Raw genomic sequence first — 27,134 nt, forward strand, 5'->3', positions numbered from 1 at the left:
CATAATGAATGTTCTATACCTTTATATAAAACTGCTATTGTTAATTAATGCTTTCCCTCTAACTCACTCCCCCTACAGTAGCTCACACTATTGTACCACTGGTAGTGTTAATGAATGGCCTCTTCTCTCTTTCGTGTTCCACATGGCTGCTCATCTGTTCACTCGCTCGTCCCTCTCCTTTCCTCTCTTCAACATTCATCTCTCTCCCCTCGTTACTCTCCTGTTCTCTCTTCCACGTTTGTCTCTCCTTCGTTCCTTTCCTTTTCTCTCTTCCGCATTAATCTCTCTCTCCCTCGTAACTCCTTTTCTCTCTTCCACCTTCATGTATCTCTCCCTCGTTCCTCTCTCCATGTGCTCTCCTGAGTTTAACCCTCAACGGCTCTTCCAGTGATTCATGATAACTTAAGCAGACACCCACACATGTACTGGAATTTAACACATTTGTGCGATTCTATGTTCTTTTAGTATTTTCGTTTTTCCGTCTCTGTATGTCCCTGTCTCATCTGTACTTCTTTATAACAATGTCTCACAAATAAAAGTTGAAATTCTTGTTATGTTTTAAAGTATCCGTCAGGGATATAGTATGCATTAACATCAGCAAAGTATGAGAATTCAATGGCATTCCTATTTCCACCTACATCAATCTATCCATTTCAAGCCCCATACAGAGTTTTGGTCTGGTTTTAGATGTATGAGTGATTTCATTTTTAATCGATTATTGCGTCTCTTTTTTTTACGATTTGTACTTTATTTTTCATCTTTTTTGACAAACATACAGGATTTTTTTTCAACTTTGATGCAAGGATATTTAGACAAGACATGCAATAAACACAATAACAATCATATTCAAATATCGACACTGCTGGTAAATAAACGAGACAAGACATACCATACACAAAATACAAATAAACACACCTTGAAACCATAAAGACATAAAAACATAAAAACTTTAAAGAAAAGAGAAATCAAAAATACAGCGCACTAAAGCATACCACCCGCAGTCCACCCCAGTCCTACCCCCGACAAATCTAACCCAAGTTACTTTCTGGTTATTGAAGCTCACTGAGCCGGAAACGTCATCCTAGACCCATAGAGTGTAGATGATAATGTCCCCATTTTAAATCATATTTATCCATCCTGTTGAGCAATCTATAAGACAATCTTTCATATGCGGCCAGTTGACCCAAGGAAGTAAACCACAGAGAAGGAGCCGGTGCGGATGGGTCCTTCCAGGCCCTGACCACCAGTCTCCTGCCTAGCATAAGGGCCGTTTGAATCCACTCAGCCAAGGCGGGCGAAACAGTTCTTAAAGTGGACGGGTCGCCCAGGATAAAGAGCCTGGGTGAGAAGGGGATAACTAACCCTGTCATCCTCTCTAGCTTCACATGTATAGCAGCCCAATAGACCTGGATTTTTGGACAACTCCACAGAATATGCATTAAGGTACCATCTCTATCCTGACACCTCCAACACTCCGGGCTCTCGATAAGGCCCACTCTAAATAGTCTTGACGGGGTCCAATAAATCCTATTTATAATTTTAAATTGAATCAATCTCGTACGCAGCTCTCTAGACATTTTCTTGCCGTTCCTAAGGATTTTAGCCCATTCCTCGTCTGAAATTGAAACACCAAGGTCCCTTTCCCAAGGTGTTTTAGACACCATCATGTTAGAGTCAGAGACCTCCAGGAGCATGGCATAGTATGTGGAAGCCTCATGCCCCTGTCCGAAGATTCTAAGGATCATCTCCACCTTTTCAATGATTATTGCGTCTCTGATAAACATGTTATTATTTTCACTATTTACTCATTCACCCACTTGCAACCTGTCCTCACTAATGCTCATGATAAAATGGAAAAAAGTAATCTATTTGGTCTGTGTCTCATAGGATGGCTGTGGACACTTGAGAAACCCGCCTACCAGTGACATCATCGTTACGCTTTTTTTTTGTTTTAGTTTTTTTCGAGACAAGAGTTTAGTTTAGTTTGGATTCCCCATCGATGATGCCACTGGTAGGCGGGTTTCTGAACAGCCCACAGTCCTCTGAGTGAGTAGACAAATGTGGTACCATATTATCATGAGCATTATTGAGGACCAATTACATGAAGATGGGTTGAAAATGGCTGAAGTCGCCCTTTAACTTGCTTTGGCTGTGAAACTCCCTTGAAGTCAAACACCACCGACCTCATCTCCACCCCCCCTTCCCTCCCCTCCCCTCCCGTCCTCCAGGAGCTGCAGAGTTTCCGTCTGTGTCGCTGGCGTCTGGCTCTGGTGGGCCTCGGCGTGCTGTGCACGGGGGGCTTCCTGCTGCTGCTGCTGTACTGGATGCCCGAGTGGTGTGTGAAGTCCACCTGCAGCCGCAGCACCGCCCGCGACGCCCAGGTGGTGCTGCTACGCTCCACCGTGAGTCATCTGTGATCTGTGTGTGTCTGTGTGTAGCTACGTCTTTTGTGAGGACCAAATATCCTCAGGAGGATAGAAAGATAGCATATTTTCCAGCTCACAGCGTGTATAGCTCAGTTATTTCCGTGCCACACCATTGTACGATAAGGTACAAATCAGCTTTGGGACAATTTATTGGACCTTACTTTTCAAAAGATTTTAGGGTTGAAATGACATATACAAATCCATATTAACTACATTAACTCATTGAGTGCCATTAACGTGTTTCACGTGTTTTAGCGCTATGGTGCAACGTGCCATTAACGTGTTTCACATGTTTTTGAAAATAAATGTTTCTGCTTTTGAACCCAAGATATCATTATCTGAAGATTTGCAGCTCCATCCACTCCTTGTTTAACTTAAAACTGAAAAAGGCTGTATCTCGCTTCCTAAGCACTTTTTTTTTACTTTGAAAAAATAAATAAATAAAAATTGTAATGGCCAGAAATAGATAATAATAATTTGGGCACTCAATGAGTTAACATGAGTATAGAATGGTACAGGTGTCAATAGAATACAATATTATTGACTTTCAATCCCACCAATATGAACTGTACTCCAATAATGTATCCAATATACCGAGACACAATGTCTCATGTTATCAGTAATGTAATTGACTATTGTCGTGGTTGTTTTGTTGTATGATGGGACTGAAAGAACTGAAGTCATAGTTTAGCATTCACCCCCAGTAGTGGAACGGTTGGATTACTGACCATATCAAAATCACAGTTCAAGTCTTGGCCGGGGACCTTTCGCTCCGGTCATTCCTTTTCATTCGTCACTGCTTTATAATAAAAAGGCCCACAAAACCAAAAGATGTCATGTTTTAAAACAAAAAATGTTAACCGTGATATGAAAACCATTGTCCAAATCCTCATCCTGGCAGAATGCATTTAGTGAGTTTGCTGTATCCTAATGTGTGTGGTTGATGATTTATGCTTTGTCGTATGATGGGGTCATACGTTCAACATAGGCGATCTACTGTACAAGCTCACAACGCGCCACGATGCATGCTCATAATGGCCAAGATGCAAAATGTGCAATGAAGTAATACTTGCTCCACAAAACACTGATTATTACACAGAGTATAAATTAAGCATAAGTTGGCCTTTGAGGCCTCTAAGCAAATGACCCACATGCAGCCCAGGGTTTGTATTTGTTAACCTCATTCTCACATGCCACAGAGCACATGTGAGCGAATACAACCGATTGATTGTGTCAGCAGCACAGAAAATACATCTCCAGCACAACCAGTCCAACAGCCAGGCTCACATGCAACCATGCTTGTACAAACAACTTGACATTTGTGCAGTAGCGCCTTGTGTGTGCGTGTGCACACACATGCACGCGCGAGTCGCACGCGCGCGTATGCGAGTGTGTTCCCGTGACCGTGAAGAGAAGTCTGGGCTGAGAGGGAGACAAACGACAGACTACAACATACACAAACAAGAATTGTATTGCAAATTTCAATTTGCATTAGTGATTCATCGTTGTCTGTGCGTGTCTGCATGCGTTAAACACTGTACATACCGTTTTGTGTGTCTGTGTGACCAGGATGAGTTCCGACGCTGGTTCCTGGCCAAGGTGCGAGTGATGCTGGCCCCTGGTAGGAACCCTTACCACAGCCTGGAGACCCAGACCACCTCCCTCCCCTCCCCCTCCTCCTCCCCTACCTCGGCCTCCCCTTCCCTGGCCAACGGATACACCCCCCACCCCACGGACAGCAGTCCCGCTCAGGACCTCATCAGGCGCTACGCCGACTACCAGCCCACGCAGGTCTGAATCACATGGCTCTGCAGTATGCAACACACACACACACACACACACACACACACACACACACACACACGCGCTCTCTTGGACATTCTCCATTTCAAACTGGAGTTTCTCCCTCAGATCTCTTTGATGACGAATGTTATTGTTTTTCTCCATCTCTCTCCCATCTCCCCTCCTCTATGCCTCTCCCCATGTCTGTTCCCATGCTCCTCTGACCCCCCCCCCCCCTCCTCCTATCCTGTCCTCACCTCAGATCCGTTATTTTACGCTCCACAGCACAACGTACTACTGGAGCGACAACCTGCAGAACTTTGAAGTTCTAACGTAAGCACTCTGTCGTCTGCGTATCTGCTGACAACTTAACAGCCTCAGCATCGCTCTGCTGCCTCTCCTCAAGCATACTCTCACCTCAAATACTAGTATGAATACGACCATATTGACAGAATTGGCATCACATCACAGATTTGTGATTTTTCAAACACTTTTTAACTGATTCACTGCCAATCACGTAGATCTACGCGAACCCTAGTATAGCTCTTTCTGTTAGATTTGAGGTTGATGCAACTGCAACCAGACAGAGTCGGGGGAGCTAAACCATGCATAATCTTATAAACTAGGCAGTAGGCAGACATTTTTGTATTTGATGAGGTTTTCCCAGCTAAGCAGATTACACTTCTTTAGAATTTGGCAAAGTTGAAAACTGAATGGCTTCTTGTCTCAGGTTTTAAGTGCTTGTTTGTATAATGATTCCAGTGGTTTTAAGACTGTAGAATATCTATTAACCCTAACCATTGACTGGAAGTATATTTAGCTGCCTTTGTTCATAGGGATTTTCTGTTAATTTAGAAATTTGCCAAACTGAACCTTACTATGTTAAAGACCCTTATATATATTAGGGCTGTCAAACGAATATTCGATATTCGAATATTATTCGAATATTGGGAGAATATGTATATTCGAATATGAAAATTAATACTCGAATTATTTTTTTTATGTTTATTTGACAGGGACAATACAAAAAACTATGTATGTAGTTATAAAAACAAACAAAATATATGTTTTATTGCATCCGAGCACTCGATACATTGTTTTTTGTACTGTTTCTGTCAACATTTTTTTTTTTTTTTAAGATGTTTTTTTTTTTTTTTAATAATAATAATATTCGAATATATTCGAATATCTGCAATTTTTTAAGACCAATATTCGAATATATTTTCTGAGGAAAGTTGACAGCCCTAATATATATATATATATATATATATATATATATATATATATATATATGGGTGTTGAAGCCGATGATTCTATCCTCCTATAATTTCACAAACCTCTGTGGTCGACCGACCGACCGTGGTGAGAGCAAAACTGTGTGCATTGTGCAACTACTTTCGCCTGCGCAAATAAACTAAGGGTTTATAATGATCAATTTCGCCAAGTTGGGAGCAGAATGAGAGGTAGAATTTGGTCTGGTTGAAAACCGGCAAAGATTTTAAATCCATAACATTGATTTGTCTTTGTGATCTCAGAGGCTTGGAGGATCGGGAGTTAAGTTGCTCCACCCTACACTCGGAGCACAGCACAGGGCTCTCCAGCAACCAACAGGAGTACAGGTAACACCACCAGTACTGGTACTAATGTTAATACTTTGTACAGTGGTTCTCAAACTTTTTCATGTCGAGGACCCCCAAAATGATATGTATTTGGCCGAGGGACCCCGATCTCAAAATATTTTGTTCCAGAAGGAAAGATTTGAGTTCCAAATATTCGCTTTAAAAATATATATTCAAATATTCATGATTTTTCAAAAATAGCAGATCTACAAGCTCATGGCGCGGCACTCGGTGGCGCACTATGAGCTTGTATATCTGCTATTTTTGAATAGCCAAAGTATAGAATATGGATAAAGGAGTTAAAATGATTGTGACACTTTATTAACTAATTTTGCTGGGGACCCCCTGGTACCCCCCCAAGGACCCCTGGACCCCACTTTGAGAACCAATGTTGTACAGTAACCGGTTGACTGGTTATGAACAGTTGCCTTCACACAAGATAGTTTCAACCTGTATAAATATTTATCTTGGATGACTGATTAAAGCCTCCCGGGCTTGACAGTTTGCATGACTTCTTCAACACTGCATGGCTTTTGATGTGAACGTCTTTACTTTTACTGAGCGCCACGTTACATTTGATGGGTGTGTAAAATGTGACCTTTTGACCTGTGTGTGTAAATGACTCTCCTCTCTGTCTGACCCTTGACAGGAGACTGTTCTTTGGAGTGAATGAGATTGCAGTGAAAGTGCCTTCCGTTTTCAAGCTGCTTATCAAAGAGGTGGGGCCTTGCACAACATTACACACTCAGCTGTTTCTCTGGAATTTCAAACCTATAATTAGAAGCTAGTTTGCGCTTAATGTTACCACTTGCATTGTGGGAAAACGGCATGGCTAAGAACTGGAATTTGTCTTATCATCGAGCGGTTAAAGTGGGCTTCATACCAGGAGGTTTTTATGGTCAAGTACTGCACTTTGCCAACTCATCTACCAGTGAAGATGCACAGCTCTATGTGGGACAAGTGAGGATTATATGATTCTTTGAGAACTCATTCTGTGGTCGTAGCATTGTATGTAGACATTTCTGGAAAGCAAAACACATGACGTAAATGTACACAGCTATGACATAAGTACACATGACATGATGAAAAACACAAAGTGACAAGTGCAGTCAAGTACTTTGATGATCCATCATAGGCTGCCATGTGCAGATGTTCCTAAAAAAATACAAAGAGATATGCCTCATTAGAGAAGGGATTTAGTTGTCAGTGTCGCGTCATTAAAAAAATGTGATGCCTCTTAAGATTTCCCTAGGCTTTTTTCAGTAAGGAGTCAGTCAATGACAGACAGACAGACAAATGTGTCAGTCAGTCAGATAGTGTCTTCTGTGATAAGGGCATTTTAGCAGGATCTGCATTAGTAATGCACACAGCATCTCCAACACCCTGAGGGGAAGCTGATCCACCTTCTATTCCTCTCCCGCAGTGTCTTTATTCTGTCGTTACTGCTGCTACTTCTCACTTTCGCTCATTGTCTGCAGGAGAATGAATATAAAAGTCAGGTTAATGAGGACACCTTTTTTATAGGAGACTGGTACAGTCCAGAGTCCAGACAAATAAGCAAATAAATACATAAAAATGATGAACAAATGATGATAACAATATCATGAACAATGATACTGATATACAGGTGCAGAGTGTAAAATTGGCTCATTGTTCCACGTGATGCCTCTCAGATCTGATAATCCACTCATAAAGATATTATGCACTGTCCACTTTGTTGTCTCCGCCAGGCCGAAAGGCATGGCGAGAGAGTATGTTTTGCCCCCTCTCCGTCCGTCCGTCTGTGTGTCCGTGTGTGTGTCCGTCCTGTCTGTGTGTTAGCAGCTAATCTCCGGCACCGTTGGCCCGGTCGCTCCGAAACTTTGCACACACACTCCCTGGATGCCAATTCAGAACCTTTTTCACATGGGCCTGTTATAGCGCCACCAGGAGGCCGATTTGTGCAAAACCCATTTTTTTACATTACTCCTACAGATTTTATCCAAACGTCATGCAAATCGGTACACAGTATCTCCATAGTCATGTGATCAACACGAATCTGTCCGATTTCCCACATTCCATCCTTATTGCCTATGGTTGGCTTCCAAAGTTTGCAGGATTGGTCCGTTTTGAACAAAAAGCCTCAAACTATGCACGCAGCTTGCGATTTCCGTGAATTTTCACACGCATATTCCCACTAGGCCGAGGAAGAAATGCCACCCTTTTCACATTGGCCTGTTGTAGCGCCACCAGCAGGTCTAATTTAGCAAAACAAATTTTTGGAACAAAATGCCTCAAATCATGAATGCAGTGTCTGATTGCCGTGAAAGACCTAAGAATAAATGGCACCCTTTTCACATTGGCCTATTATAGCGCCACCAGGAGGCCAGAATAACGTACCTGACCTGGCGGAGACCTGTGCTCCGAGGAGCACTTTTTCTAGTTTTTGTTTATTTAAGTTCTGCCGCAGTGCGACTGCAAGTAAACAGTTTCTAAGTGTTCATTGTACATTTGTATACGGTGGACTGGCAACAAGAAATTGTAATGAATTTTACTCTTTGCTCTTCATCTCCTTATTCTCTGTCCTCCTGCAGGTCCTCAATCCTTTCTACATCTTCCAGCTCTTCAGTGTGATCCTGTGGAGCGCCGATGAGTATTACTACTACGCTTTTGCCATCGTCTTCATGTCGGTCATATCCATAGCTACCTCTCTGTACACCATTAAAAAGGTGAGGTCAATGCTACCAGGGCTGATTCAGTCTAAAGCCTGTCTATTCCACCCTAAAAATAGCCGATCTACAAGCTCATCATACAGGACAACCTGCCCCATTCTCCCCCACAACTCACTTTTCAGTTCAGTTTAAGTTAGGCCTATTGTCAGTTTTGGTGCTGGCGTTGTAAACGAAAGCTACTGATACCACTTAGGGAAATAACTCGTAGTTGAAGCCTCAGCACTAGAACACACAGTGTGTCTGTGTGTTTGTATTTTTCTAGTACCTTACCCAAACCCACCCAACTTGCAGGTTATGGGTCAACCCACACATCACTACCTACAGACACCAGGTCAAGTCTGAACCTATTGATAGCAGACTTGGGTTATATACTGTAGCATATGTAAATATATCATAATCACCCCACCCAGCTGGTATCCTAAGCAAGGTAAAACAAACTACAAGAACTATTTGTGAATACTATAATGCCCAGGGCTGAGCCTTTGTCTGGTCCCCTCTGCCATTCTGTTATTTTCTATAAAATGTTACTCAGTGAAGAGAGGAGACCAGTCCGAGCCAGTTCAAGCTGAGCCAAGCGGGTCTAAGCCAGCATCACACATCCACCACCCTACCCCGCCCCACACCCAGTCTAATCCAGGTCCATTCAGCACAGCATAAAGACCCATCTGCACATGGTCTGTTGCCCCTGGGTTCATTAGTTCGCCCAAACTCTCTCTCACACACACGCACACGCTCGCTCGCACACGCTCGTTCACACACACACACTCACACACACGCACACAGAAGAAAACATCCTTACAATCACATAGGTGGTGGACGAAGATGGAGGGAGAGGGAGGGAAATAGTGTGTAGGGATTCTAACACTCGGGGAAAACAGACATTTGTTGTGAAAGGATTCATTTATTTATTTCATTATTTTCCAGAAGTTTGACCCAGTCTCCTCTCTGTCTCTCTCTCTGTATCTGTATCTCTTTCTCTCTCTCTCTGCAGCAATATATCATGCTTCATGACATGGTGGCAGCTCACAGTATTGTCCGCGTGTCCGTTTGCCGAGCCAACAACGGTTTGTCAGCGCGCCCTTTTTCTATTTCTTTGTGGAATGTCTGTGCTTAGGGACTATTTTAACAGGAGCAAGATACTACACTATTGAGTTTTGTTCTTTTTTCTGCATTTATGTATGTCTTTGTTTAGTTTTAGTTTTTTGTTGGGGGGGGGGGGGTGCTCCAATCTGAACCAGAGAGTTTATATGAGTTCAGACTGAATTATATACACTGTGTCTGATTTATGCTTGGTGAGGATCCAGCATGGGATAAATGGTTTTGCCACTGTTTGAGTATTTTTTAGAGTTTAAGCCTGATTTATAGTTTGTTGTACGAAGGTGTTGCATGCTGAAGATAGCCGATCTACAAGCTCACAACGCATTGCAGTGTGACGTATGGTGAGCTATTTTTCGGCATGCAACATTATCGTACGACAGTATAACTTAAGCAACACTCGCACAGTCAGTAGCGCACCAGTTATCTGGCTGCTACCCAGGTTACTGCTATGATGGGACACGGCAGGGCCTGGTCCAATTAAAATATGTCTGTGTGTGTATATATTTATTTATACTAAGTGTGTATAAATGTGCATATTCGTACATTTTTACATACATTATTTACAATCACTTTTGTGTCTGTAAAGCATGTTAAAAGTGTGTTTTTCTGTGTGGGACAGTGTTGTACTCTGTGTGTGTGATGTGGTGCAGTGGGTGCATATGATGCCTCAGCTCTTTCTCTCACTGCTCAGAGAGGCGTGAGTAATGAGTGATGTGCTGAACAAGATTCCGGGGCTCTGACGCACAAAATACCTCTCCCCCTTTCTCCCCCTCTCTCCCTCCTCTTCCCCCTCCACTATCCATTCTCCTCCTCACTCTGTCCTTCCACCCTGCTTTATTTTTATTTTTTGGTTGGCATCCCACACTTTCCCCCTCCCCTCTCTGATTCCCATGTTTGTTTCATCACTCGCTTTTCGCTCGCCACCTGTCCTCCTGTTGTTCTCTGACCATTCCCCCCTTTTCACTCTCTTGCATCCAACTTTCCATCTTCCTGACCCATTTCTTTTTCTGGGGAACACTTCCTCTCTGCTTTCCACGGGCCTTGTTCCTTTTCCTTCCCTTGGCCTTCATTTGACCCCCCCCAACAGAGGTCGAGGAGGCCATGTCCACAGACCTGGTCCCCGGTGACATCATGGTCATACCTAGCAACGGGACCATCATGCCTTGCGACGCCGTGCTGGTCAGCGGCACCTGCATCGTCAACGAGAGCATGCTCACAGGTCAGAGCTCAACGGTCCTGTTTCCCTTCCACTGTGTGTCTTTCACTACATAGTAAAAATTCTCACTGTTAATTTACCTACAAATAGGCTTCAAATGTTTGAAGCTCTTGACCTGTCCTTGGTGTTTAAGTTCTCACCCAGGCTCTTGAAATGTTTCCCGTCAAGTTCGAGTTGATTTAGAAATCTATTTTCAGTGCAGAGTTTCGTCAGAACCCTGGACAGCGTTATCTGTTTATCATAACACTGTATTAATCTGGGGTGTTCCCAAAAAAACAAACAAACAAAATAGCAGGAATGGAAGCATCCTGTACTGGGCCAGATTCAATTACATTGCTGTGGTCCAGATGGCTGCTATAGGGGGACTTCAGGACAGGACGAGGGGTGTGGGTGTGGGTGTGTGTGTGTGTGTGTGTGTGTGTGTGTGTGTGTGTGTGTGTGTGTGTGTGTGTGTGTGTGTGTGTGTGTGTGTGTGTGTGTGTGTGTGTGTGTGTGTGTGTGTGTGTGTGTGTGTGTGTGTGTGTGTGTGTGTGTGTGTGTGTGTGTGTGTGTGTGTGTGTGTGTGTGTGTGTGTGGTCCAAACGCACACACTTCCAAATGGGAATTTAAACAGGTGCAGGATAAAAAATATAGAGTATCCACACACAGTGTACTTGATACTTTAGCGAACCTGTGTGGTCTTCGTCCGTGTATGAGTGTTTGCACATGTGCGTGTCGTGTGTACATCTGCACAAGTCAGAAGCTCACGTTTAGGTAGCTACTCTGTTTGGTGGATTTCACTAAATGGTTTTTAGGGTACAAAAGCGCCTGGTTGGTTATCTGCCAAAGCGACAAACTTACCACAGTCAGCAAAAATGTATCAGCATTTGCACAAACATGAGTACCAAACAGGACTACACTACTGTACATGCATGCACACACACACGCACGCACGCACACACATACATGCATCCCTACTCTACCTCCTCATTTCTTAATGTATTGGCAGACCTCACCGTCTTAGTCAGGTAAAAAGTAGATCGATGTCATGACAAACAAAAGTGTTGCCCAGCCCTGCATCCTATTAATATTAATGTTAGCCAACAGTACCCTTCTCTTGTGCATCCTGGCTGCTCATCCAGTCAATGCATATAATATACATACATTTAGAACCATTGGTGGAAAGTAACGAAGTACATGTTCTCAAGTTCTGTACTTAAGTACAATTTTGAGGTACTTTTACTTTACTGTATTTCCAACTTTTACTTCTACTCCACTACATCTCAGAGACAAATATTGCACTTTTACTCCACTACAATCATTTGAAAACTTTTGTTACTAGTTACTTTGTAGATTTTGATTAATTATTACAAAACATACATTAACCACTTCAGCCCTATTTAAACTGAAAATAGCCGATCTACAAGCTCACGACGCCTTGTGATTTTGTAGATATTTTCAAACATTTTTTTAATACATTTTATACATAATGATAACTTGTGAAACATTCTGCATAATGAGTACTTTTACTTTTGGTACTTTAAGTATATTTCGATGCCAATACTTTTGTACTTGTACATTTTTCTACATTGCAGTATTGATACTTTTACTTAATAAAAAAGATTTAGTACTTTTTCCACCACTGTTTAGAACTACATAGACTCATACGTGTGCAGGCTTGAGTCCAGCTCATTATCTGTGCCACACACCATCCTTTGCTCTATCTTCTCTTCCTTGACATTTCACAGTCTCCTCTCCAACTGCACTATAAATAGTAAATACTGTGTAACACAATCTCTCTTCCCCCATCCATCCATCCTTCCCTCTCCTCTCCTCCTCCTCACTGCAGGTGAGAGTGTTCCAGTCACAAAGACCAATCTTCCCAACCCATCCCAGGCGGATAAGGGTTCAGAGGAGGTCTATAACTCTGAAGGGCACAAGAGACACACTCTATTCTGTGGCACGCATGTCATCCAGACTCGCTTCTACACCGGAGAGCTGGTCAAGGCTGTGGTGGTCCGCACAGGTGTGTGTGTGTGTGTGTGTGTGTTTTTCCCCGTCGGCCATCTTGGCCGGCAGCGTTCAAAAATACCGGCCAACACACAATTTTACCGGCCAAATATTAAATAACATTATTTAACACTTGTGACATTACTATTATGTTTGTTTGCAAAACTACATGTTTAAAAAATAAAGCCAAATGCAGTGTTGTAAACCGAATATTTTATTGTGGGCTACAAAATGAAATTACAGAATACTTCGTTGCCTCAAACTATTAATTAGACTGAGTCGGACCTATGAACGAAATGAGCTGCAGCTGCTGCCAGAATAATAGCAAACAAAAGCAGTCTTATTGCAGGGCTAAAATAGCCAAAATTAGACTGAGATTAAATGGATAAAACAATAACAAATTATTGCACATAAATCAAATTATCGAAATGAACACAACTGTTGCAGTCAGTTTTAAAAAAGAAAGAAAAGACGAGCCTTTATTAATGCGGCCTTTAGCAGGCCTAGATTGATAGGCATATTTAACTAAAACAAAGTAGGCTATTGCCAAAATTAGACTGAGATTAAATGGATAAAACAATAACAAATTATTGCACATTGCACATTAAATCAAATTATCGAAATGAACACAACTGTTGCAGTCAGTTTAAAAAAGAAAAGAAAAGACGAGACGCCCAATTAATGCGGTCTTTAGCAGGCCTAGATTGATAGGCATATTTAACTAAAACAAAGTAGGCTATTGCACCTTTACATTTTATTAAGCAAATATAACAGAAAATAAATACCTATTTAAGGAATAACGAAAACAAAGTAGGCTATTGCACCTTTACATTGTATTAAGCAAATATAACAGAAAAGAAATGCGGTGCGTCTGTTCCTGTTTTCAAATTGTTTAGCCGCTGGCTGCTCTATATAGGCCTATTTTCGCGTTAGTCCGATAATTGCCGGTTTTGGTTTTTTTATGACAAAGAAGTCGGGGGCTTTCAGCGATTTTAGCAACTCTGTCATTCCACGGAATTGATGACAAGCGATGTCATTTTTAGCCAAATGTAACACAACTTTGAGCTGTGATATGAGTTGATCTGAGGATGACTTCTTGGCTTTATCACAGTGCTCTTGCATAGCATGTTGTTGCTGCCTCAAACTCACTGCTGCAATGTGATCGCTGCATTTGCTGTGTTCATTTATCGCTCCCCTTTTAATGTTGGTTGAACCTTTTGTAAATCCATTCACCTTTCCTGCCTTCTGGCAGAATGTGCAGTACATTTTGTCTACACCGTCAACTGTGTCTCGTGTCAGCCATGAGTATATTTCCAACCACTCGTCCCTGAAAGATCGATTAGTTTTCTGTTTCTTTTTAGCTGGCCCTGTATCACTAATATCAACGTCTTCTTCATGTTCTTCTACCCTTTCCTCTTCATGGGCCTGCTCTTCGTTTGTTTTATTAGTGGAGGTTTTAAAGAATTTGGTGAGGGATGTCTGCTTTTTCGGCGCCACCATTGCATCACCTGCTTGAGTGTGTCTGTCTGACTGTGTGTGTGTGTGTGTGTTTGTGTGTGTGTGTGTTTACCGCAGGGCGCAGATTCGGCGCTCCGCTGCAACCACAAATGGAGAATTTGCGTTCAACATAATGCTCTATATGATTTCAATGTTATATGGTTGTCTTCATATAAAATGTTGTGTTAGGCTACTACTTTATTTATTATCCAAATAATAATTTTAATATAAATGCACTATTTATATATATATATTTAACACTTTACCAACCGGCCACGGTGGCCGGCAGTGTTTTTAAATACCGGCTAATTAATATTTTAACCGGTCAATGGCCGGTAAATACCGGCTAACGGAAACCCTGGCGTATGCGTGTATCTGCCTGCCCTTGTTTTGTGAACTTGTGTCAGGCACATCCTGATGTCAGAATAGGGCTGGATGATATGAACTAAATCATATATAATATTTTTGACCAAATACCTCAATATCGATATTGTGATGATAACATTGTATTGTGAATAATATAAAAAAATTAATAAAGTCTAAAATAGCAGATCTACAAATTCACAACACCTTGTATCGGGACAGGAATATACTACCCTTACAGCATGTCATGTCACGATATTACAATGGTTCCCAGATGATATATCACCATATCAAATAGGTGTGGATTAGGCGTACACAGTACACACTAAACGGCTTACTGTATGGAAAGTAGCAAATATTGATAACAAAGACGAGAGACGAGTGTCTGTACGGTGTCTCCCTGCCTGTGAGCTCTTTTTCCGGGGATACCTGCTGGCATGAGCTGCGGAGATCTCGCTGGACCAAAAACAAACAAATTTACTAGTGTGTCACACATACCAAAAAAAGGTGTGAATTCTAGTGGCTGAATGTTGTCTGTTTCCATACCAAAAAAAGGTGTGAATTCTAGTGGCTGAATGTTGTCTGTTTCCCTTTTTATTGTGTTCAAACAAACCATTAAACCTCCTCCTCTACCTCACACCCCTGCAGGTTTCAGCACAGCCAAGGGCCAACTGGTGCGCTCCATCCTCTACCCAAAACCTACCGACTTTAAGCTCTACCGCGATGCCTACCTCTTCCTGCTCTGCCTCGTGGCGGTGGCTGGCATTGGCTTCATCTACACCATCGTCCTCAGTATCACCAATGGGGTAAGGCAGCTGGAATCAGCTGAAATTATGAATTAGAATCAACCCAAAAAAACTGCGTTAGGGTTAGTTTGGGTAGAAATTAGTCTTGCGTAGCCAGACGATCGGGAATCTCCACCTATACCGATATGTCTGGTGACATTAAAATTCAAATTAGTTGCTAAAACTTGAGTGGAAACATTTTTGGAAAAAAAAACACACAAACTGCATTGCAGAACCAATGCAAAGACTTTATGGTGGTCCTTCATACTGGAACGGTATCACTTGGTGTGCAAAGCAGTGGGCGTAGGTTTGTCAGCACTGGTTTTTAAGCATTGAATCTGGATTTGCCCAGATGATCGTAATCTCTGATTGCCTGGCTACCTGAGACTAGGTAGAAATAAATGTTTTGACGATTTTTGGGGGGGAATTCTGCTGGTGATTTTATAGTGAGATGCGCATTTGATATTTCCTTGGACATATAAAAGGGACAGAGGCACAGGGTAAATGCAAACCGTACAGTGAGTAGTTAACAGACATCTATCAGTCAAACATGGATCAATTTAGGTTTTAGGGGAACACCTCGCAGAAATGGCCAGTGCAATAAATAACATAATGGAAATAACATTGGTACATTACATTACCTTACATTGGTAAGGTAACATACTGTTCAGTATATAAGTTGGTTGTAATCATGCGTAAATGATTTCCTAAAAACCTAGATTTCTATGGTTGTACTCAAAACACAATAAAAAGGGGAAGGCTAGTACTATTGACTACTGCTATTGAATACAACTAATTCAGTGACCATCCAGGGCGTAGCCACTAGGGATGGAGATTGTTCATTTTTATTGATATATTGATCAACTTATCGATACTGCTTATCGATCCGAGTCCTTATTGATCCCACTATCAATCCTTTTGTATTATTTGGTGGAAAGACGAGACGACAATAAATTATTAACAGGCATTTCTTTTGTTAGTTAATTGTGAGTACGTATGTGGTGGTCTATGCCAATAAACAATGCTACTTTATCTGTGTTGCTGGGCATTCATTTGAAAAGAAATCAGCAGCAGTAAATGTCCAACAAATAACATTATTTTCAACAATAAAGAAGCTAAATACTGATTTTAACATTTCGGTTAAATGTGTGTACATGCCAGGTGCCAGCCAAGACCATCGTCATAGAGTCGCTGGACATCATCACCATCACAGTGCCCCCAGCGCTGCCCGCCGCCATGACGGCAGGCATCGTCTACGCCCAGCGGAGGCTCAAACGCATCGGCATCTTCTGCATCAGCCCTCAGAGGATCAACATCTGTGGGCAGCTCAACCTCGTCTGCTTCGACAAGGTGGGGGGCCTCACACACCAGCACTGGGGAAGAATTTCCCTATTAGGAAATGATGGTCTGTAGGGCTGCAAGTGATGATTATTGTCTCCGCCAGGCCGAAAGGCATGGCGAGAGAGTATGTTTTGCCCCCTGTCTGTCCGTCCGTCCGTCCTTGTGTGTGTGTGTGTGTCCGTCCGTCATTCTGTCTGTGTACAGCTAATCTCCGGCACCGTTGGCTTGATCATAGCGAAACTGTGCGCACACACTCCCTGGATGCCAATTCAGAAGCTCTGCCCCACATTTTTCACATGGGCCTTTTATAGCGCCACCAGGAGGCCGATTTGTGTAAAACCCATTTTTTGACAGTACTCCTACAGATTTTTTTTTCCAAAAATCCCACAAATCGGTACACAGTATCTCTAAAGTCATTAAACAAAATTCTCTCTTTCAGATTTTTCATATTCCATCCTGATTGGCTAAAATTGTCTTCCAAAGTTTGCAGGAGTACTCCGTTTTGAACAAAATGCCTCAAATTATGAACATAGCATGCAATTGAAATTGAAATGAAATGAAATTTTGCACACACATTCCCATTAGGCCGAGGAAGAACTGCCACTTGCATTTTTCAAAATAGCCTCATGGTGGCGCTATAACGGGCCAATTCGTGTTTTTACCTATAACTGCACCGATCTGTGTAAAAACTATGTATGCACACTCTCTAGAGGCCAAGGAAAAACCTTTGCCCTGCATTTTTCACATTTGCCTTTTATAGCGCCACCAGGAGGCCGACTTATGTAAAACACATTTTTTTATATTAAGCCTAAAGATTTTATCCAAATTTCACGCAAATCGGTACATATGATCTCTAGAGTCATGTGATCAAGACGGATCTGTTTGATTTTTCATTTTCCGAGTCCGCCGGTTATCAAATTATTGGCTCAGAAATGCGACAAAAATGAATTCAAGGCTTCATGAGGTGTGTAATGGAAAGAAAATAAGATTTTTTTGGGGGTGAACTACACCTTTTTAAATGGCCCTAGGTTACGAGGTAAGTGGTTGAGTAACTTTATAGCACACTAGATGCAGTAAATCTCAGAGGTTATCAGTGGTTATAAACTACCGGTGTTGTGGGTGTTTGTGTTGATTAAGTGTGAGTGAGGAAGTGGTTTATCATGTGTGTTTTCTTTCTGCCCAATCAGACTGGAACTCTGACAGAAGATGGCCTTGACCTATGGGGAGTCCAGAGAGTTGAGAATGGCAGGTATGATGGTGAACTACTAGATAACAGATAAAGTACAGAACTGCACCATTCCTTAAAGGAGTACTTCACCCAAGAAATGACTATTTCTGTCATTTACCTACCCGGTGATGTCTTTGAGTCGAGGAGAATTTTCGTTTGTAAAACACTCCTTAACCCATTAAAACCGGGAAAGTAATCTTTCATTTTTTGCGTTGGCTATTAAAAAATTGCAGATATACAAGCTCATGGCACGCCATTTCGTGCTGCGAATTTTTTTTTATCGTTTTGAATTACGAAAAAGTTTGAGAACTACTGATTTAGAAGGCATTTGTGGAATTGAGCATAGGTCTTAATTGGTTAATGAAGAATCCAAAAATGGAGAAAAAACTTGATGAATGGAATTTATCAGAGATCGGATTTAACTCATTGAGTGCCTTTCACGTGCTTTACCGCTATGGTGCAACGTGCCAATCACGTGTTTCACGTGTTTTTTTAATGTAGCCTGATCCCCATCTCCCTGTTTCCTGTCCATCTCCACTTTCCGTAGATTATCAATAAAGGCAGAAAAGCCCAAAAATATATATGTATTAAAAAAAACACCTTGAAGCCCCACGTGAGCTGTGTTTTGGACTTTATTATATATATATATTTTTTTTATGTAGTTTTGCTGTTGTTAAATCAGGTATGATTAATTACATTCATCAAATTTTTTCTTCATTTTTGGGTTCTTCATTCACCGTTAAGGAATGTTTTTACGATAGAAATAAAGTTATTGCTTGGGTTTAAGAGGGAAACATAAAATCTTTGGTCTGAAAATCGATCTCTCGTCCGTGTCTGTCAGCACAAAAAACTTGAGAACAGATGTCTGGATTTAAATTAAACTTGCTGGGAGGCTTCCATTCCATTACAGTCATTTAGCAGACACTTTTATCCAAAGCGACTTCCCCCTAAGAAATTCTTAAAGGTCGAGGTCAAAATGTAAGAAACCTGAAACTGGATCAGTAGGCCGCTTGAACAGAACTTTTGGATTAAAAAGTTCAAAACGACATGATTGTTCATATCAGGAATGGAGAGATGTAAAAGACATGTTTATGTGTGCAGGGTTTGCACCGTCTGATGTAATTATGAGATATAATCTCCACATGTTATCTTTGTCAGCGAGTTTTTTTTTCATATTTGGCAATTTTTCTCTGCCTCATCTTCTCCTTTTCTTCCTGCTCTCTGCCCAGTTTCCACGTGTCGGAGGAGAATCCATACAAGGAGAGCCTGGTGAAGTCTCAGTTTGTGGCCTGCATGGCTACTTGCCACTCCCTCACCAAGATAGAAGGACAGCTGTCTGGAGACCCACTTGACCTCAAGATGTTTGAAGCCACAGGCTGGGTGAGGGCTGGGACATTGTGTGCGTGTGCGTGTCCGTGTGCGTGTGCATGTGCGTGTGTGTGTGTGTGTGTGTGTGTGCGTGTGCGCAGTACTGCCTAATGCCTTTTTATGTTGTGTTTCAATTAAAGCAATCAACTGTCTACAGTTCCCTCAACATTCCCACCAAGCCGCTTTCATTTCTTTAACGGACTAGATATTAAAAAATTAAGCAGGCCTGTAAAATTATAAACTGAGGGGCACACTGGTAGGTTACTCGATAGTGCATCAACCACATAATCGCAACGTCCCTGGTTTTATTCCGTCTGGAGACCTGTGTTGCATGTCCTTCTGCCTCTCCCCTCTGGTCCTTAATTTGTAATTAAGCAAAAACTGACGTAATAAGATTTTAAAGATGTGTTAATAAACTGATGTCGACCCTGTTCCTGATTCATTTACCCTTCACTCTCTCACGTGCTTCAGACAGAGCAGCATTTGTTTCTAACGTTTAGCACAAGCCAACATGAACGCTTTTCATTGACTATTTTTGTGACAATGACACTTGGCAGCATTCCAAGGGGATTGGTCCCTGGTGCTTTCTCTAATGGGCCTGGTGGTAGAGAGGATGACACTGCTGCTCTAGTACCCTTTAGCAAGGTGCTGAACCTCAATACTGCTCTAGGCCACTGCCTTGCAGGCAAAACCTACGCTCTTAGATCTATGAAATAAATTCATGTTTCCAGGACATTTTAGGTTTCAGAGAAGGATGTGCCAAAACACAAAATGAATATAGAATTAAGTAGTGATCTTGTCTGCTCCCTGTGTGATCCTCAAGTCAACATTCTGATCCCTTCTTTCGTCTGTTCAGATCCTGGAGGAAGCGACTGAGGAGGAGACAGCACTCCATAACCGCATCATGCCCACCGTGGTGCGCCCCCCCAAACAGCTGCTACCCGAACCCGAACCCGCTGTCTCCACAGAGCAGGACATGGTGCGTACTCTCACACACACACACACACACACACACACACACACACACACACACTGTTTGGCTTTGTTCGGTTCAATTTATATTAAGGGTGAAACAGTTTGGAGTACGGCAGTAATTCTTCTATGGAGAATAACATTGGGTCATCTTAGAATCGTCTCATATTTGTGGTCCAAAAATAAACAAATTGTCCCGGCGATATTGTCAGGGAGGTGGCTCTGTATCGTTTATGATAGTCAGTCACTCATATTTGATACAGTCTGTTTGTGGTAAAAAAAATACTAATTCGGTGGCAGTAACATAAGCAATTTCTCACCGTCAGTTGATGCTTCATATCCATATGAGTAAACATTTGTTTATTTTTGTAACACAGTTCTTATTTGACGTGATATTAACTCATAGGCCGCCATTATCGCATTAATGCGATCTAATAAATAGCGCGCCTGGCCGCCAAGATCGCATTAATGCGATCTATGGTCTTTATTGATCTTTATGCTCTGATCACGCTATTCTGTAATGAAACAGTCTAAGTTTCAGGTTCCAAACGGTTCCAAACAGGTTCTCACGGGAAACAAACGGTTTTTCACACGCTATAAAAAACGATCGGAGACCTCCCCTCCTATAATCTATGGTCTGGGTGACGAACAGTCATCCCCGTCGTGTATCACATCGTAATTTTCGCCGATCAGAGAATCTGACACCATTTCACATCCCGTTCATGTGTTTGACTGTGTGAGTGGGTGTGGGGGGGGGGCGAGTGTGTCAGCGAGCTGATCAACCTGGTATGTGCTGCTCTCTAGTGGTGGAACGATCAAAACGATTCAAATGTCCAGCCTGACTTTCTATATGTGAATTAAATGACAAAATAACGAAACAAAAAAACACGAAAATCGCTGGCAAGGGCAGCTATGAACGAGGTTTTAACTCTGGCAGTCAATGAGTTAGACAAGTCTATGGGAATTCTGAATGGAGAAAAAAAAACTTGACCCGGGTAGGATGTGTAAATTACATCAGACTTCGATGCTCTATGCACTACTTATAATTTCTATGGTAAATGGACTGCATTTATATACGGCATTACAATGCATTTCACATTCACCCATTCGCACAGACATTCACATACTGATGGCAGAGGAAACCATGCAAGGCACCAACCTGCTCATCGGGAGCAGTTAGTGGTCAAGGAAAGACGGCATATTCACACACATAAAATTCAATACAGCAGTCACAGAACCAGCACGTTTCTGTGACTGCTGCTGCTTTAACTCATTCAATCCGGGAAAGCATCTGTCATTTTAGATGTCTTTGGCTATTCAAAAATAGCAGATATACAAGCTCATCACTTTTTGATTTAAGTATTTTTAAGAATCTGCATTAATCTTAGTTGTGTGAGTTGAGCGTGCCAATCTTGGATGACCTCAGCTATAAGACCAGGTCATGTCACAGCACGACACTGGGTTTCACTGTTAGACCAGAATGTTACATCACTCTCTCATCACATGCTCTGTTCTTGTGTCATTTCAGGAACTGTACGAGCTGTCGGTAAGTGTCCCACTTCCTTTTGTTGACAATGCTCCACTAATTCTTCCTTATTTCTGTTCACGTGAGCTGGCCCGGGTAAGGATTTGAAACTGTAAGACCCAGCAGAGATTTAAACCTAGTTTGTTCTTTTGTTTAACCTTTTGGACAAACTCAACAGTTTTGGAAAACAGTTTTGGAAAGTACCGAAGCAGATTTTTTTCAAACTTGAATCTTCTTTATGGGATGAAAGAGTCTCCTGGCGGCTCAACTAGTCAGAGCGATATGGTCACAGCAATTGGACTTCAGATGAGCATCAAATGTCATTGTCACTGCTGTACTATCTAATATAAGGCAGAAATGCATAAATTGCATTAAAAGTTTAAGTAAAATTAAAGTGTGCTTTTATGGTGTGTTGTGTGCAGACGGCGCATGAGATTGGTATTGTGCGTCAGTTCCCCTTCTCCTCGGCGTGCCAGAGGATGAGTGTGGTGGCTCGCCTGTTGGGAGAGAAACGTATGGATGCATATCTGAAGGGGGCGCCAGAAGTGGTGGCCAGTCTCTGCAAGCAGGAGACAGGTGAGATGTCAACATAACTACATGATGTTGTTGTTATTTTTTGTTGCTGTTCTTTGTTTCTTTTCCATTTTGTTATGCCAATTCCCTCTTGAATTTTTGTCCCTTTTTCACTGCTGATCCCTACTGGTTGGTTCATTAGGGATGGTGTAGGCAAGCACATGTCCCTTCCGATACACAAGATGCCGCCAGTCTACTTCTTTTCACCTGACAGTGAGGAGTGTACAAGGGGGTGTAATGTATGCAAAGGAACACACCATTCCTCTCAGTTCCACACCCAGCTGAACAAGCGTCATAACCAACCTGTAGGAGTAGCTAGTGCAGTGACAGAGATCACTCGACCACACAGACAATTGTGTTTGTTGGAACGCCTGGCCAAGCCAGATGAATCACGGAGGATTCAAACCCCTAGTCCACGATGGTGTGCTGGAACTTTACCCCTGCGCCACCCAGATACCCCATAACCATGTCTGATAAGTGAAGACAAGACGACACCTTAGTTGTTCCCGCATAGGAAAAGAAAAACCTTTGTAATTCATGTGGCCACAGCCGTCCTCAACATTCCAACATTTTGTGCTTTCAGTTTTTTTCCCCGTTGTTACCATTGCCGTGCGATCTCCATCTTTTTTCTTTTTTTCCCCCTTCTTTCTTTCAGGTGTGTCTGTCAGGTTGTTGTTTTTTTGTCAGCTTCCCATTCACCTCCTCTGAGATGATTACGGTATTTCCTTGCATGTCTTCTTCTTTAATACCTGGCCTCTCTCTGTGTTCCTCTCCAGTACCAGAGGACTTTGCAGAGGTTCTGGAGGACTACACCAAGCAGGGCTTCAGGGTCATCGCCCTCGCACACCGCCGCCTCGAGTCCAAACTCACCTGGCACAAAGTCCAGAACATCAACAGGTATCACAGCTGGCCCTCTCCCCAGATCAGTGTCACCCTGTTACTATTGTCACTGTCGGGTGACTATGAATGTCCAAAACCATGACTTTTCAGGAAATAGAAAGAACAGATCTACAACCTCACAACACATCTTGTGCGCTTGTAGTTTGGCTATTTAAAAAAAAAAAATTAGTATAAAATTGGGCATTAGTTATGAAAAAAAGCGTTTGCACACAATCATACCTTGCAGCAGTTCAAAGCAGGGCAGGGCTCTGAAGCTTAGTTGAGACTAAAGATTTGCAACAGAATCCCCAAAACTGGTTTGCAATGTTTTACAACTGGACAGTCCACACCCAGGCACTGACCGATTGCCATTTCCATGGTATTGACATGGTATTGACAAAGTCCCTCCGGGGTGTGAGATATAAACGGCATAAAACAGGACAGTGACAGTCAAGGCAAAGAGCAGACATTTGCTATTTCCATAGCAAGTTAACCTATTATATTATATTGTATATAATATTTAGTGCTGTATACTCTTACAGTATGTAAAAAATATTAAATAACTTTCTCTCGTTCGCTTGCTCTGTTTCTCTCTTGCTCTGTGTCAGAGGCAGGTGCGTGCATTTACAAAAAGACAGACCCACACGAATCATTAGACTATGTGTGCCTACGTGCGTGAGTGTGTGTGTGTGTGAGAGAGAGACACGACGTGTACAACGTGTATAAATAACGGCAGATTGAAACAGGGTAATGCTTCAAAGGGATTGATGAGCTGTTCTTCGCTTTCCTCCGTCCAAAACTGCCATTTTTACCTGTATGTTTACAGGGTGCGCATGAGTGATCCCTGAGAGCTGTACACGCTCGCTCTTGCCGCTGTTTGGTTATGTTTGATACCTTCTGAACGTGTTGCTTGCGATTCAATAAGTTGAATGTCTTGCGACTCAATGAGCCAACATGAGCACTGCGATCTTTCTCTGTAACATATTGTAACGTTTTTTGTCGTGTTGCGAATCAATCATGTAAACTGAGCTTAACTCATATTGGAGCTCTCGCCCTCAGTTATTGAGGGCACTGGGTAGGGGGATTTATAATGAGTGTGATGAGTGATTTTGTGTTCATGTCAGGGACCACATTGAAACCAACATGGAATTCCTGGGTCTGATCATCATGCAGAACAAACTGAAGGCAGAGACTCCAGCAGTTCTGCAGGACCTCCGCAGAGCCAATATCCGCACTGTCATGGTTACTGGTGAGCGCACACACACACACACACACACACACACACACACACACACACACACACACACACACACACACACACACACACACACACACACACACACACACACACACACACACACACACACACACACACACACACACACACACACACACACACACAGTACTGTATAGTGAGCAAACATCAACACAATTATGGTCAATGCTGAAAATGCACACAGACGGGCTCCCTCTCTTTTTCTCTGTCTCACACACACACACACACACACACACACGGACCACACTGCAAACACACACAACCTCTATGTCTAGTGGGAGGTGTTGCATGCTGGGAGCTCTGAGGCTCTTCTCGGGCTCATTCTCAGTGTTTATTCAACTATTCCTGGAATCTCAACTAATGAAGTTCAAGTCTCTGAAACTCAGCTTAAGCTCTAAAGTACAGCTAATGCGCTCTCTCTCTTTTCTCTCTTTCTCTGTCACTTAATTTTATTGTATTTTTTATTATTATTTAACTCTCCCTCCCTCCCTTTCTCCTCTTTTTTTCTCTTAGTTTCTCCCCCTCTCTTTCCTCCATCCCCCGTCTCTCCCTGTAGTCAACCCAATTTAAACGGCATTAGAGTGCCAGGTCTCTCCTTACACACACACACACACACACACACACACACACACACACACACACACACACACACACACACACACACACACACACACACACACACACACACACACACACACACACACACACACACACAGTATAGGATGTTGCTGTGGGCTGACGGAGGGCTTCCAGGACAGTGGTCTGCTGTGTTTTCCTATAATCTGGTTAGCTACCTTATTTCCCAGAGGTAGCCCAGCTCCCTCCCTGATTCTTGTGATCCAAATCCTTATTTAAATAACAACAGTTGACCCCAGTGCTGTACAATCAAATATAACAAAAACCTCAAAACAATGCAATAAAAACACAAAGACCAGTTTCAAAGATGGTTGCCGTTGGGCAGAAACCTTGTATCTCCATATTTCAACCTTTTTAATGTTTTTTTTAAATTAGACCTACAAGCTCACAACATGTCGCATGAGCTTGTAAATCTGAAAATTTCACTATTCAAATGTTATAAATGTTATATGTGGTTGTAAAATGTCAGAGAGATAGGTTGGAGCTGCAGTAGCACATTTATTCATTTATTTATTTATTTATTCATTTTGCACCGCTCCCTCACATGTTCTTTCTCCCCATCCAGGGGACAACATGCTGACAGCTATCTCACATGTTCTTTCTGCCCATCCAGGGGACAACATGCTGACAGCTATCTCAGTGGCCAGAGACTGTGGGATGATCCCTCCCCAAGACACTGTCATCATCGCCGATGCCCTGCCCCCCCGAGACGGACAGTCTGCCAAGATCACCTGGAGATACGCTGACAAGCCCAACAAGATGCCCCGACTAGAGGTGAGGAAGCATGTGAAGGTCATATAAAGAAATGTGTTTGTCACTTTGAGGTTGATCTCTCAAGAACAGATTCTGCTCTGCGTTGGAATCTGTCGTGAAGGTTCGTCATAACGTGTACGCACTGGGCTACAAGTGGGCGTGCCTTCAGATCAGGAAGCAGGCCGCGCTTTACCCAATCAAATGTAGTGGGCGGGATTCACGTGTCCGTCGATCCTTCCCCCTCGAAACAAACCCAAACTAATTTAACAATAGCGTGCGCGGAGCAGACAAAACCACGGAAAGATATTCACATTTTAACTTACTCTTTCATCATAGAAACAAGTGGGCTTATAACCAAAACGATCCATGTTCTCTGGGAGAAGTGTTGTTAGTGTTCCGTGTAGAAATATTGTTAGTGGGAATGAAAACATAGTCGCACCACCGGAAGTGATGCGCTGAAGGCAGACCAAAACCCCGGTTTCCTTGCGCACGGGTGCTACGTCGTCATTGTCCCAGAGCCAAGTGAGATAGTACAAACAGTAGAGGGCGCTGTTTTTCCTTCTCATTTGGCTTTGGGTTCCCAGATTGCTTTGAGGTTAAAGAAATCGAGAGGAAAGATCATGACTAGAGGTTGACATATCAACATTGGTCCATAAATTTCATGATTTCACTACCATATTCAGGTTGTATCTTCTCACAGCTCTACTTGGCTCCCTAATCTGTACTACCATCTGTCCCGGACAGGAAGTGTCAATCAGTCTGGAGAACGTGTGTCATGTAGACGAGCCCAAGGTTCAGCAGCACTACCACTTTGCCATGGGCGGAAAGTCCTTCGCTGTCATCGCAGAACACTTCCCAGACATGCTCCAGAAGGTAGTGGAAATTGTACTGCAAACACTGTAACAGACATAAATCATTACAGTGTAGAATCTGTTCGCACTGTATCACTACACAGAAGGTGACATTATTTTCTTACAGTAAATAAACTTGTGTCAAGCTAACACAACATAGATTTTCTCAGGCTTTACAGATAAAATGTATACACATCCACCTTTCATAATTCATTCATAATTTTAATCATTACAATCATAATTATT

The 27,134-nt window shown here is 42.4% G+C and overlaps 1 protein-coding gene across 3 annotated transcripts in view; it reads left to right on the forward strand.

Annotated features, from left to right (window-relative positions):
• Positions 1 to 27,134, forward strand: part of atp13a3 (ATPase 13A3) — a 68,739-nt gene that overhangs the window by 25,500 nt on the left and 16,105 nt on the right. For all 3 annotated transcript variants that reach the window (XM_080431726.1, XM_080431725.1, XM_080431727.1), the window contains 20 exons: positions 2,229 to 2,402; positions 3,996 to 4,217; positions 4,471 to 4,541; positions 5,744 to 5,827; positions 6,477 to 6,546; positions 8,401 to 8,535; positions 9,530 to 9,602; positions 10,724 to 10,855; positions 12,681 to 12,857; positions 15,350 to 15,507; positions 16,648 to 16,836; positions 18,015 to 18,076; positions 19,285 to 19,435; positions 20,280 to 20,402; positions 21,924 to 21,941; positions 22,343 to 22,496; positions 23,270 to 23,390; positions 24,497 to 24,621; positions 25,898 to 26,058; positions 26,782 to 26,910. In XM_080431726.1, the coding sequence (XP_080287852.1) occupies positions 2,229 to 2,402; positions 3,996 to 4,217; positions 4,471 to 4,541; positions 5,744 to 5,827; positions 6,477 to 6,546; positions 8,401 to 8,535; positions 9,530 to 9,602; positions 10,724 to 10,855; positions 12,681 to 12,857; positions 15,350 to 15,507; positions 16,648 to 16,836; positions 18,015 to 18,076; positions 19,285 to 19,435; positions 20,280 to 20,402; positions 21,924 to 21,941; positions 22,343 to 22,496; positions 23,270 to 23,390; positions 24,497 to 24,621; positions 25,898 to 26,058; positions 26,782 to 26,910 (2,529 nt within the window). The remainder of the gene's footprint in view (positions 1 to 2,228; positions 2,403 to 3,995; positions 4,218 to 4,470; positions 4,542 to 5,743; positions 5,828 to 6,476; positions 6,547 to 8,400; positions 8,536 to 9,529; positions 9,603 to 10,723; positions 10,856 to 12,680; positions 12,858 to 15,349; positions 15,508 to 16,647; positions 16,837 to 18,014; positions 18,077 to 19,284; positions 19,436 to 20,279; positions 20,403 to 21,923; positions 21,942 to 22,342; positions 22,497 to 23,269; positions 23,391 to 24,496; positions 24,622 to 25,897; positions 26,059 to 26,781; positions 26,911 to 27,134) is intronic.

Source organism: Gymnoscopelus braueri, assembly GCF_963280865.1.
Source record: "Gymnoscopelus braueri genome assembly, chromosome: 6".
NCBI lineage: Eukaryota > Metazoa > Chordata > Actinopteri > Myctophiformes > Myctophidae > Gymnoscopelus > Gymnoscopelus braueri.